The sequence below is a fragment of the Limanda limanda genome, chromosome 12 (assembly GCF_963576545.1).
Source record: "Limanda limanda chromosome 12, fLimLim1.1, whole genome shotgun sequence".
Taxonomy (NCBI): Eukaryota; Metazoa; Chordata; class Actinopteri; order Pleuronectiformes; family Pleuronectidae; genus Limanda; species Limanda limanda.
In genome coordinates, this window is record NC_083647.1 from 208,121 (window position 1) to 221,230 (window position 13,110).

Below are 13,110 nucleotides of genomic sequence, written 5' to 3' on the forward strand. Positions count from 1 at the left end.
ATGTACCTAACAATTGCTGGTGGTCAATTAATCAATCACATTTTATTTGTATAGCCCATATTCACATCTCACAATTTGTCTCATAGGGCTTTAACATTGTGTGACATCCTCTGTCCTCAACCCTCAACAAGAGTAAGGAATAACTACTAAAACCCTTTTAACAGGGTTAAAAGAACGTATAAACCTCAGAGAGAGCCACATGTGAGGGATCCCTCTCCCAGGACGGACAGAAGTGCAATAGATGTCAAGTGTACTATATATCAAGCAGTCCCACTGCAATCATAGTCTATGGTAAGCAGCCAGCAAGATGATGATCCACCATCAAGATCCGATGCCACTATAGTCCAGTCATTGTCCACTGCCGGCAATGAGGATCCATCATCAGCTGCAACCTCGGTCATGGTCCACCACCATTATCAGATGCCAACGATAAAGGATCCGCTATTATTATTACGATCAGCCAGCACGATACAGAATACGCCAAACTGGATCCACCATTACGATCTCTGATACGCGATCCACAGATCGTAATCCATGACGTGGCCACAGCTGCGGCCCTGGATCTGCGGGCGATAAGACAAATAGACTCCGGGGAAGCGGTCAAGTCAGAAACATGTATTGATGAGATATGAATTAATTTGATGTGATAATGATTTGAGAAGAGGAAGGAGAAGCTGGAAAAAGAAGCTCCGTGTGTCATGTGTCATAAATTTCCTTTGCACCTCAGCGTCATCAGGTTTTTTTGCCTTGTAATCAGTCACTACGTTTACATGATGGCATAAACCCGATTTCGGCTGAAGCCCGGTTTCTCTATCCATGGGGGGTTAACTGCTCTATCTCAGGGTACATGGCACTGAGAAATCCGACTCTTGTCCGAAAGCATTTCATACCCCGCTACGATAGGTGGCTCTGTTTTCATTACAGCTAGTGGTGATACAGCCATTTCCGCTTGACCTCGTCACCACTACCAACAAAAAACAACAACAGCCTTCAACTCAGCATGCGAGAAAGATGACGAACGGAGAGCAAGGTGAAGCTACGTCCCTCTACATGATGTTGTGCATGTTTACTCTAGGAGTATTGCGAATGCGAACGGCGCATTTCCGGGTCACGGCCAGGGAGGAGAGGGGGGGGCAGGATCTCAAGCATGCACAGAGACGTCATCTCCAGTTGTTGTCTAGCTTCCAGAGTTACATGTGCGCGTTGTCCGATATACAGCCAAATCCGATTGACTTATCTGGGGGTGGTTATCCGACTTCAGTCGGACACAAGAAATCTAGATTTGTGGAGTTACATGAAATGGATCTTCGATTGAAACCCGACAACGCCAGAAATCGGGTTTCAATCGGACACATGTAACCGCAGTGAATGATACAGGCCGAACTTGAGGTTACACTGAGGCTCAAGGTAAATCTGACTGGCTACTGGTTTGTATGGCAGTACTATGAAAGCCATGTGGCCCACTCAGTAGATCAGACATCAATACCTCTATGCCTTTTTAAACTAAATGCTTCCCATTTTAGAACATAGGACAAGTTACATTCTGCCGCACTAATTAATGCATACCGCCAGTTGATGTTATCGACCTTCTAGACCTATAGCAGCAGCACTAAGAGCAGGTCTAAGACAAGCCTGGACCAGCTCTTACTATAAGCTTCATCAACAAGGAAGGTTTTTAAGCCTACTCTTAAACGTACAGATAGTGTCTGCTTCCAAAACTGAAAGTGAGAGATGATTCCACAGGAGAGGGGCTTGATGGCTGAAAGCTCTGGCTCCTACTCTACTTTTAGAGACTTTAGGAACGACAAGAAATGTGCTCTCTTTTCTTGGTTCTCGTCAGGACACGTGCTGTGGCATTTTGGACAAGCTGCAGAGTCTTTAACGACTTACTACTGGAGCCTGATAATAATGAATTACAATAGTCCAGTCTGGATGAAACAAAGGCGTGGACTAGTTTTTCTGCATCTTTTTGCGAAAAGACATATTACGCAAGTGGAAAAAGGCGGTCCTAGAAATAAGTTTTAAGTGTGAATTAAAGGACAAGTCAGGATCGAAGGATCACTCCCAAGTTCCTGACCGTTTCATTGGAAGCAAGGGCAATGACATCTAGCGCAGCTATATCATTAGATAATCTATCTCTAAGGTGTTTAGGGCCAAGTATTATACCTTCTGTTTTATCTGAGTTCAATAAGAGAAAATTGCGGGTCATCCAGGTTTTTATGTCCTTGAGACACGCTTGAAGTTTAGTTAAGTGATTACTTTGTTCAGGTTTTATTGACAAGTATAACTGGGTGTCATCGGCATAACAGTGAAAATTTACCGAGTTTGTCCTGATAATGTTTCTTAGTGGAAGCATATATAATGAGAATAAAATTGGGCCGAACACTAAGCCCTGTGGAACACCGTGGTTAACTTTGGTGCGCACAGATTACTCATCATTGTTTTGCACGAATTGGAAGCAGTTCCTTTAATGCTAATTAACTGTTCTAGTCTCTGTAATCCAATTTGATGGTCAATTGTGTCGAAAGGTGCACTGAGATCTTACAGAACGAGTACAGACACAAATCTCTGATCTATAGCTATTAGGTCATTAGTGACTTTTGCCAAGGCTGTCTCTGTGCTATGATTAGCTCTAAATCCAGACTGAAAGTCTTCAAATATATTATTTTCCTGGAGAAACTCACAGAGCTGTTAATTAAAACCTCTGGGTCTAGGGTGTTTTATTTTAGAAGGGGTTTGATTACCGGTGGTCGCTAAAATCCGATAACATCAACTAGTAGAACGCATTAATTAGTGCGGTAGAACATCCAAGTCTACTCTCATCAACCTGGTTTCCTGCAGCAGCAGTTTTCAGGATACAAAAAATGAGCTAAACAGAATGAAGACTAACCTTAACAGTTGGATAATATTGCTTTTTGTTTAGAGCTACTTGTGCTGCCCCTGAATCTATTAAAGAAAAAAATATAGCAAGTTCACGGCCCCTATCACTTCAGCTCAATATTATATTTAACTGATACATCAGGAAAAAACGCATGTATTTGCAATTAATCAAACCAGCCACAGATAATTACCAAATAAGGAACCTAGTTTTGCCCAGTTGTTTAGCAACTTTTGGGCAGACAGAAATGACTAATTGTTGAATAAGACAACCAGATGTCTGTAGTATACTGTATGTGTGACGTAGATGGTTCAAAGGGAGCAGACTACCGTCTGTCACCATCACTCACAAAATTGAATAGCAGTTTTGTCCACAAAGAGTGCACTGTCCTTTGAGGTAGAAGTATTGCGGTAAGAATGTGACTGAATTAGATTTAACATTGCTGTACACACACACAACTTAGGAACAACATAACTATATTCTGTTCTTAACTCTTATTTATAAACATAGATTGGAAGATACAAACCACAAGTCTTTACCGCTCTGCCTATTTTTTGGAGTATATTTAACATTTAAGAGTGCAATCTGATTACTTCTACAAGCACTGACCCATTTCTGATAGATTATTTCTGTTCAATTAACACAGAAATCAAAAAGAGATTTTCTCTTAACACTAATAGACAAAAGAGCTGAAAGAGTTAGGATTACATGCAGCGAATACAATTCCGATGTCCCCTCAAGAAATAATCAAATCTTTTACAGATTGAAGGTTGACAAACAGGACAACCAAATCAAACAGATTTAAAAAAGTATAATAAAGAGGTATTATAGTTACAGTGCAAAAAGATGAGAAATTCAAGCTTAATACAAAAACATAGCACCAAACAAAAGAAAAAAGAAAAGAAAAATGCATGCAATTAACTGAGGTATTCAAGTGAAAAATGGCTTTCTGATGAAAAACAAAAGACATTTAGTGAGAGGCAAAATTTGTCAGAAAAAAAAAAGTCTGGTATCCTTATCCAGAGGAATCGACTTAAGCCTCAAAGTATCAAATCTGCTATCGCTTTGGTTGGTATGGGATGTGAGGAACACTAGTGTGTTGAAATGAATTTGCTGTATTTGTAAAGATTCTATGCATCTTATACACAAGTATCCAATTTGTAGAAAATGGTGCAGCATATGGTATATGAAATATCTCATATGTCTTTCTTTTTAGATCAAAACTGAATAAGTTGCTCCATGGAAAGACATTTACAGAGTAAGAATTAATATTTCAATTCCATACATTCTTGATATCAAAAAACATATTAAGCCAAACTCCTAAGATAATGCCAGAAACATCCAATGTTGCTTTCACTCACTTTGAGTTACAGCCATAGAAAATGTGTAGAAGCCATCCAGTTGTTAAAAATGAATTTAAAGTACAGTAACTGGGAATGTTGATATCCCTATTCATGTTGCAGTATGAGTGTGAGTTGTAGCATCAAAGGCAAGAATATCATTTACGCAATTTAAATCTTTATACATTTTTTTTTATATAATCATCGGCTACAAATATGATTTTGGTGTCAGTGTAACCACACAGTTGTCAATATAACAGATCCTAATAAGTGCAAAAATTATTAAAAATACCATTTAGAATACCATTTCAAGACAGATTTCAGACAGAGGTCTCCGTTAGCCATGTCTGCTTTTAGCGTTAAAAACCACTTCTAAACTGATTGGCACTAGTGCAGAGGCTGAGGAGTTTAGTTATATTTAATTTTTTTTATTACCTATTTTGATTTACAATTTGATACTACTATTATACAGTCTAATACTACACAATAAGCATAGGTCTCAACTCACTGACATAAAGTTTAACAAAAAAAACTGAGAAATTGGATACTGTGACCTAACCTTTTTTTTTTAAACAATTGACTAAATTTTAATAAAGTACTCATGTGATTACACAAAATAGAGGGAAATAAAGATTGTGTTTGCGCAAAAAAAGAAAACCTAAAATGTAAGAGAGCCACTGTTCTGTCTGTTGTGAGCTCAGTCTGCTTCTTTTGTTGCATCTTCACACAGTTGCCCTGGCTGTTCCATTGCAAGCTGAAGATACAGGGCTTGCATCAGTCTGTGCTGGGAAGTCGATGTTGCATTTTCTTTTGTAGTGTCAATAGCTTAGGTGCTAATACTGAGCGAAGAGGAGGAGCTCAGTTATTGACCTGAGGTTGATTGGCTTTGAGGCTACGCAGAGCTCGTCTTGCCGCTGCTGACTTGGCGATCCGGTAACTGCGGCCAACTCCTTTAAACTTGCCCTTGCCAACTACCTCCACCGTCACCCGCACCTTTCCATCATACGTTCTCTCTGCAGGGCTGCAAACAGAGGGGAGGAAACAGGGTTTCAGAATGCAGATATAAAAACTTCTGTTGTTATCAAGGTACCAAGTGAGAAATAATAAAGAGCTTTAGACATTTTTATAAATCAGTGAAATAGTGTTATTGTAGTTTATGTGTTCACTTTATGCGTCCACTCTGGTTTCAAAATAGAAATTCTGAGAAATAGGTGTTAATTTAGTTAAGCTAAATTATATGTCTTACTCGCAAAATATAGTTTGCGAGTAAATATAGGAAATAGGAAATATATTTATTTCCTCGGTTTTCCTATCAGAAATAGTCAATTTCTGTTGCTATTTCGTGATACCGAGATGATTAAGTCATTATCTCGCGACAACAAACCTTTGTTTTCCCAAGATAATGGGATAAGTAACTCTTTATCACGAGATAAGTCGACATAAAGCCCATCATTACAGGAACTGTTACATTCAGTGTAGCAATGTCAGGTGTCAAGTAGGGGTGCAACGTTTAGTCGATGTTGTCGACAAAAATTGTTGACAAAAATAGTCGCAGACGAATTTACTCCTCGATGAATCGTTGGTAACGTCATAGCGCGTGTTTGTCGTGTTCATGCAGCTGAACAAAACGTTGTTTTACCGGAGGTGCTGATCTAAGTAGCTGAGGAGTGAGCCATCTCGCTCCCTTCCTATCTCTGAAAGTCGCGCATGTGCAATAGCGACAAAACATGGACCAATGGCGGCGTCTGCTGCATCGCGTGCCAGGAAGTCAAAAGTTCAGGAGAACTTCACTCTTAACATAGCCCGAAAAAAACAACCTGCAATACTTGCACGGTGGACCTAATCTACATAGAAGCAGGACGCGGGCATTTGGGGAGGAGGCACATTTGACATCGTAACGTAGACGATGCGGACTCGCCTCGGACAGATGTTAAACGCATATACCTGTGCGCAGGAGTCTAGAATCCATTACAAAAATATGGTTTAAACTTTTTTTTAACGAGTTTAAAGGCGAAATGTTATTCTATTGCCTGACAAACGTCTTTTTTTAACCACAATTATTTAGTCTGAAGAAGACTGTAGTTTCGTTTGTTGATGTTTTTATTTATGTTATTTTCCCTGTCCTTTTTGTTAACAGGAAAATTGGATACTTGATTTTTAATTTATTTTTAGTATCAGCACTTGGCCTGTTCTTGGTTCAGAGGAAAAAGGGAAACTTGAATTTAAATTTAAAAAAAATTATTAGCACTTTGCCTGTCCTTGGTTTTAAATGGAAGTTTTATTGAAGTGTCAATCTTTATTGTCTTTATTTTCAGTCATCACATGCCTCGAACAACCTCAAGCTAAATTTAAAAGCTGTTGGCTAAATAAGAGCAATTGAGAATTTGTGTCATTCATAATCCGATTAGTCGATTAATCGTTTCAATAATCTGTGACTAATCGACTATCAGAATAGTCGTTAGTTGCAGCCCTAGTGTCAAGGTCTGACACAGGCCGACATTGCTTTATGCCTTGCTTTTAGATATAACCTATATATGAGTGTGCGTCATCTGAGAAGATACTTAGCAAGGCTTCGGCCTTATCGGTGGCACAATCCAACTGACATCCATTTACTTGTGAACTTCATCACTGAGCAGCTACATAAGTACAGTGTACTGGCTGGCACTCCACGGATACCGCATGCTCAAATGAATTATCCCGTGTTATTTATCCTGTCATCTCGGGAAAACAAAGGTTTGTTATCTCGAAATAACGAGTTAATTATCTCGGTTTCACGAGTTAACGTGTTAAGGTAACAACCATTTTTTTCCCTTCAGTTTATTTCTTTTTCCTTTTCTTCTATTCCAACTATTTACAGACCAATGCATATAACCTCAACTAAACTCACAACGCTCCCATTTTTCTTGAATTGAAGTAAAAGATTTAAGATGTCCTGTATGCAAACAAAAGGCTTATTTCTTTCACGTTTTTTTCTCAAATTTGTTAAAATCTGTATTAGTGAGCACCTCCCCTTTGCCAAGATAATCTGTCCACCTGCCAGGTGAGACATGACAAAATGCTGATTTTAAAGCATGATTATTGCACACGTGCCTTGGACTGGTAAAAATTACATTACATTACATTGCATTAGATAACATGTTATTTGGGTGACACTTTTATCCAAAGCGACTTCCAGTTATCCAACTTCTATGAGGGGGCCATTTGGGGCTCTTGCCCGAGGACACTTTGGCATGCAGATCGAACCACTAGCCTTCTGCTTGGAGAGCGACCGCCCAACCCCCCCCTGGCACAACCTCTCCAAAATAAAAGGCCACTCCAAAATGTGCAGTTTATCTTGAGGGGGAGCTTTGTTAGGCACTGAACTAGTTTCACATAGGGTTCAGAAAACCATTGATTGTAGCCTGTGGAATATTGGTCACTCCTCTTCAAAGGCTATGCAAAGTTGCTGGATATAGACAGGAATTGGAACCCACTGTCATACAAGTCAATCCAAAGTATCCAAAATGTGCTCAATAGAGCTATTTTCAGACATGATGTCTGAGTAAAATCCAGAGAATTGCTAACAGAGTTTACCCACAGTTTTCCTTTCCCACATGCACAACAGCGCGTGGTTCTCTGCACAGACACTTTCACAACAGCATCACAGGATAATGCAGCTGGGTATCCCCCCGATGTGTTCACACTTCGACTTCTCCTGGATTTCCACGCACCTTATACTAGGAGCAGGTAAAGTCCGCAAAAAACTACCTCTCTCACTAGGACATGAGTTTACACATGCATCTCCTCCGGATAAAATAAGGTGGATTTTCAGAGTCTAGTGCATGTGTGACAGCAGCTTAGGTGTCATGTCTGGTGAATATGCAGGCCATGCAAGAACTGCCTAATTCTCACAAAGAAGAATTTATGGTAGCGTAATGAACATTCAGTTCAGGGGCAATAACTCTTGTAGACATTCGTGCAGTAAGCACGAGAGTGTACACTCCCTCAAAACTTGTGGCTTCTTGTTGTATAAAGGAACTTCAAATTTTAGAGAGGCCTTTTATTGTGACTACACCTGGGCAATAATCATAGTCTTTAATCTGTATCTTGATATGCCTCACCTGCCAGATGGATGGATTATTTTAGCAAAGGGAAGTGTTCACTTATACAGATTTTAAGACATTTGTGAATGGAATTTGAAAGAAATTAGCCTTTTGTGTGCACAGAAAAAATCTTAAATCTTTGACTTAAACACATATAAGATGGGAGTGAAAATAAAAGTGTTTATATTGTTGTCTATCCCAATAAAAATAAAGTTGCTTCTATTTTAAAACTTCTGAATCATGTAAATGACTCAAACTCACTCCCAAATGGACAATGACCAAGAGGCATGTATGGTCTGCCATTTCATATTGGGATTTTGAAACATATAAGTTAACCTTGACCTTTTGTGTGCACACACATCACGCAACCTCAGACTCACTGGCATAATGCATTTCCTAACCCCTTATCTAAACCTTAACCATCACAACTTAACACCATTCTGTTATCCTTATTAGAAACCTAACCTGGCCCTAACTTTTACCCTAAAAGCAAGTCTTAACCAAACAGCCAATTAAAAGTCGGGCAAAAACTGAGGACTGGCCAAGGGTCCTCACTTTCTCAAAATCTCCTCACTCCGTAAAGTCTTGGCTCAAATTGGTCCTCACAAAGATATCTGCGCACACACAAACGCGAGCATGCACACACAAAGCTATGCTGGAGTGCAAGGTAAATATTGTTGAGTGTCAGTGCTGATCTACCTGAACTTGGCAGTTTCTGGTTCCATCTCCAGAAGCTCCCTTACAGGAGAGCGTGGCACATTGGCAGAGAATTTCTCTGTAAGATGAGGGGGTGGAGTGTTGAGATAAGAGCCCCATCAACATACAACAAACATTTTCAACATACCTATCCATCTGTAAATTCTACTGTATATCTGCTAGCACACAAATAGTCAGCATGAACTGGTCAACAATCATGACAGAAATATAAAAAATATATAATTTATAGATGTGCTTTCTCTATTCCTCACCTATAAGTGGCCTCATCATGGGATAATACACTTGCCAAACCCTTTCCAATGACATCCTGCTATCCATGTAAATTGCTCCGGCTAACGACTCAAAGATATCCCCCATAGCCTTAGGAACCTCAATGTCCTCCTCCTTCTCCTCGTCTTCCTCAGAGCGTCGCAGCTAGTACGAAAAGAACACAAAGTAGTTAGATGATAGATGAAAGTGCTATCCACCCCCCCCAAACACATATACAAACAAACACTCATCAGAGCTGATGACTGTGGAAGACACACTTGAAAATTGACACAACTTCTAATCAATGTTGTAAATATTGTTTAATTTTGTTGATTTGTTTAGCTACACAGAGCATCTACTGCACTTTTGACCGTCCTGGGAGAGGGATCTATCACGTGTGGCTCTCTCTTAGGTTTCTAAGTTTCTTACCCCCCTGTTAATAGTTTTTACTTTTGGTTTTCTTACTCGTGTTGAGGGTTAAGGACATCGGATGTCGCACTTTGTTAAGCCCTATGTGACAAATTGTGATTTGTAAATATGTGCTATAAAAATAAAATTTTATTGATCTTCCCGCCCTACAATAACAATATACACCTTGTTAAGACAAATTAATGGATTCAGTTGACCAAAACGCTAGTAAGTCGAAGTTTTCAAAGCACTTTTACTGAAGGTAGTGGAACAGGTACATGAAGAGTTTTTGTCTGTGACATTCGATAGACATTAAAACTGTGTTAAAAGATAATTTTCATTGTCTATTTTGCTGTGAACCACACATATCCACTCGACCTAACATTAACCATGCACCATTTCCTGTAGGAAAACTCAAAATACAAAAAAAATGTGTTCGTCCAAACATTTCTTGCATAAGGCCCCATGTTACTGCATTCTTCACTGGCTGGGAAAAACATTAACAACCGAAAGTCAAGTCCTTATTGGCCACTGTACATGTTATCATCGTTACCATACAATGCAAATTATTGATCCTCAAGGGGGAAACAGAATGTAATCTTACAGCGCAATAACCCCCATCATTGACCTAAACTTATTCATAAATACCAACATTAACACAATCCTCAACCATCTTCCTACAACAACAGCATAAGATCATCATCAGATTTAGGTGTTGACTTGGTTGAACCTTATTACATCAGATGTAGACTGTGTGGGGATGTGGTCAAACAAAAATCTGGATATGGGGTTACTGGTTACCTGGTTTAGTACTGACAACTGACAGTGGAGTGGTACCACATTTCTTCAAATTTAATCCAATTTCAGTTTCTCTTAAGAACAGAAGGGCAGATTTTTTTTGATGGAGACAATTTTTTGATGGGAGGAAAACCCTAACCCTAACAGCAGAGATTAGTTTTTTAAGTACAGATCTCTGTTGATCAGCATGCTAGTTGTGCTCTTGGTAAAAACAACTCACCTCAGAATCCATGCCTTGCATCTCATTCTTCTCCAACTGAAACTGCACAAAGTCATCAATGACCTGGAAAAGCTCAGGTGAGATGGCCTTGAAGTACTTGTGGTAGTCGTACTTGACAGCCAGAGAGGCAAAGATGGTGTTGTTAACTAGTGCTGAGCGCAAGTCTGTCAGCACACCAGGTGAGTGCTGCCGTGGGTCTTCATAAAGGTGCTTTGTTATGAGGTAGTCTAAAATTGCATCACCAAGGAACTCAAGCCGCTGGTAACAATCTGAAGAGAAGGAATAAGAGTTTCTTCTTTAATCAAAAATTCAGAAGCAAATGCCACTGCAGAATCACAACCTGCAACATAAATCTGGACTCAAAATAGAGACATACTGAAACATATTGAGATTATAAAAGTGATCTTCAAAAATAATTCAAATTTTTGTAGGAATATATCAACCTATGTTAACCTGTAAAATAAATTGGCATGAGAATGTTTTGGATTTCAATGATCAAAGATTTGTATTTTTAAAAAACATTTTTTTTCCCGATTGTCGATAAATGATGGGCTCAAATTACGGTCAATAGGATTTGGAACTTATTAGGATACATTCATAAATAATTTATATGTGTAAAAATGATTTGGATTCATGAAAGGTGCATATTTCTTCATATACACATTTTTACAAATATAGATATTTGTACAATTTAAATGAATATAGAATTTTTCATGCCGATTTATTCTACAAGGTTGATTTACAACTACAAATTGTTATTACAAATTACATGAGAAATTGTGGAATTTGTTTTTCAAAAAACAACATTTTCCTAAACTTTTCTTTATAATTATACCCGAAATACATTATTTGGAACTTTCTCAACTGTGCAAAAATCTTCACCAAAGGTGTCCTGATACTGTGTGGTGAGTTCTAACCTGTAATGGTGTTGTAATGGTAAGATGCATGGGTAAAGGCTTGCAGGAGGTAAGCCTTATTCTGAAAGGTGTAGTTGATCTTTCTTTCAAAGTTTTCAAAACCAGAAATGAGGTGGTTTAGAGTTTGCTCTGCATCTGGATGGTCCAGCATGCAGCGGGGTGGGATCTTTAACCAGCCATAACACAGGTCTACAGTTGTTGTCTGACAGCTTTGCCCAAGAGCTCCTGTTAGGCACCCTCTCTCCAATGGTAACACCTGTAGAAAAAAAAAATCTTAATACATCAGTCATGCAGATACTCTGTTATCTTTAAACATGAATAATACAACATTTTAGTAAATAGGCTTATTCATCGTCTCTCAAAAACTGAGATGAAAACATTGACATGACTCATGTCTGTGAGGTACATACAGAGCTGGAGTCAGGATATGGTCATCCTAGCTTAGCATAAAGACATGAAATAAGCGGCAAACAGCTAACTAATCTATTTAACAGCACCTCTAAGGTTCACTACCAACATTTGTAGGAGTTATGTGCTCAATTAATTTGCCAGGTGCAATGACTTCTTTCTCATGTCAGTCAACAGTTGACACCTTAACATGTACCCCAGCGTGAACAGGTGTCTCTGCCTTTTAATCACAATACACCCTCTTCTAGGGCAAGGCCACCACAGGTTGATGAGACCTGCGTGTAGGTCTCTTGGAGCCCAGTCTGTATCTTTCCTCCTGATCCAGAGATAATGTCTGCAGCTTTCTGCAGTCAGTGATTTTTCTTTTATGGTCTGGTGTAGGGCTTGTCTGTGAATTTTCAGTCCTTTGAGCAATCCTACTTCAACAACCACAGTCTGCAGCTCTTTAAACTGTAAAGGAATCAACTGTTGCTGTGTTGTCATTTCATTGAATTAATTTTGTTTTGAATACAATTCAAACATTATTTTTTAATTATATTATTTTATAACAGGCCCTCTTTGTCCCTGCTCCCCTTTATTGGACAAAAGGTGTCCTTGGAACTGAGCTCAATGTTTTAGAGGGCAGGGCATTGGCAGGAGTTTTCTTTGTTTTAATTGTTGCAGCCAGGCATTTGAGAACTTGGTTGTGTCTAAGCAGAGAGCTGAATCTCCTCGCTTCCATTTTCCACAGGTCCTTCCAGTTGATCTTCCTTTTCTCTATGCTCTCTAATTTATCCAATTCCCCGGTTTTGCTTAAGCACATCTTGCTGCCTCCTCCTAACTTCCAGAACTACCAATTAACCATTCTGATGGGGTTGTCTTGTTCCATAAAGGTCTGCTCTGGCCTAGAGCAAAACAGCCCCTTACTTGTTGAACATGGATAACAATATCAGCATGCTGGAGTGCTGCCTTTGAATGTTGAGTTGCTTCTTTTGGTGCCCGATACCGTCCTGTTGTCAGCAAGGGTCAAACAGCCCTTACTTGTTGAACATGGATAACAATATCAGCATGCTGGAGTGCTGCCTTTGAATGTTGAGTTGCTTCTTTTGGTGTC

The 13,110-nt window shown here is 39.2% G+C and overlaps 1 protein-coding gene across 1 annotated transcript in view; it reads right to left on the bottom strand.

Moving 5' to 3' along the window:
- Positions 1-2,358: 2,358 nt before the first annotated feature.
- dicer1 (dicer 1, ribonuclease type III) overlaps positions 2,359-13,110 on the bottom strand; it is a 64,490-nt gene continuing 53,738 nt past the window's right edge. Inside the window, exons 24-28 of the mRNA XM_061082128.1 lie at positions 11,610-11,865; positions 10,693-10,961; positions 9,269-9,431; positions 9,000-9,075; positions 2,359-5,239 (exon numbers count right to left, since the gene is read on the bottom strand). Of these exons, the coding sequence (XP_060938111.1) occupies positions 5,077-5,239; positions 9,000-9,075; positions 9,269-9,431; positions 10,693-10,961; positions 11,610-11,865 (927 nt within the window). The 3' untranslated portion in view covers positions 2,359-5,076. The remainder of the gene's footprint in view (positions 5,240-8,999; positions 9,076-9,268; positions 9,432-10,692; positions 10,962-11,609; positions 11,866-13,110) is intronic.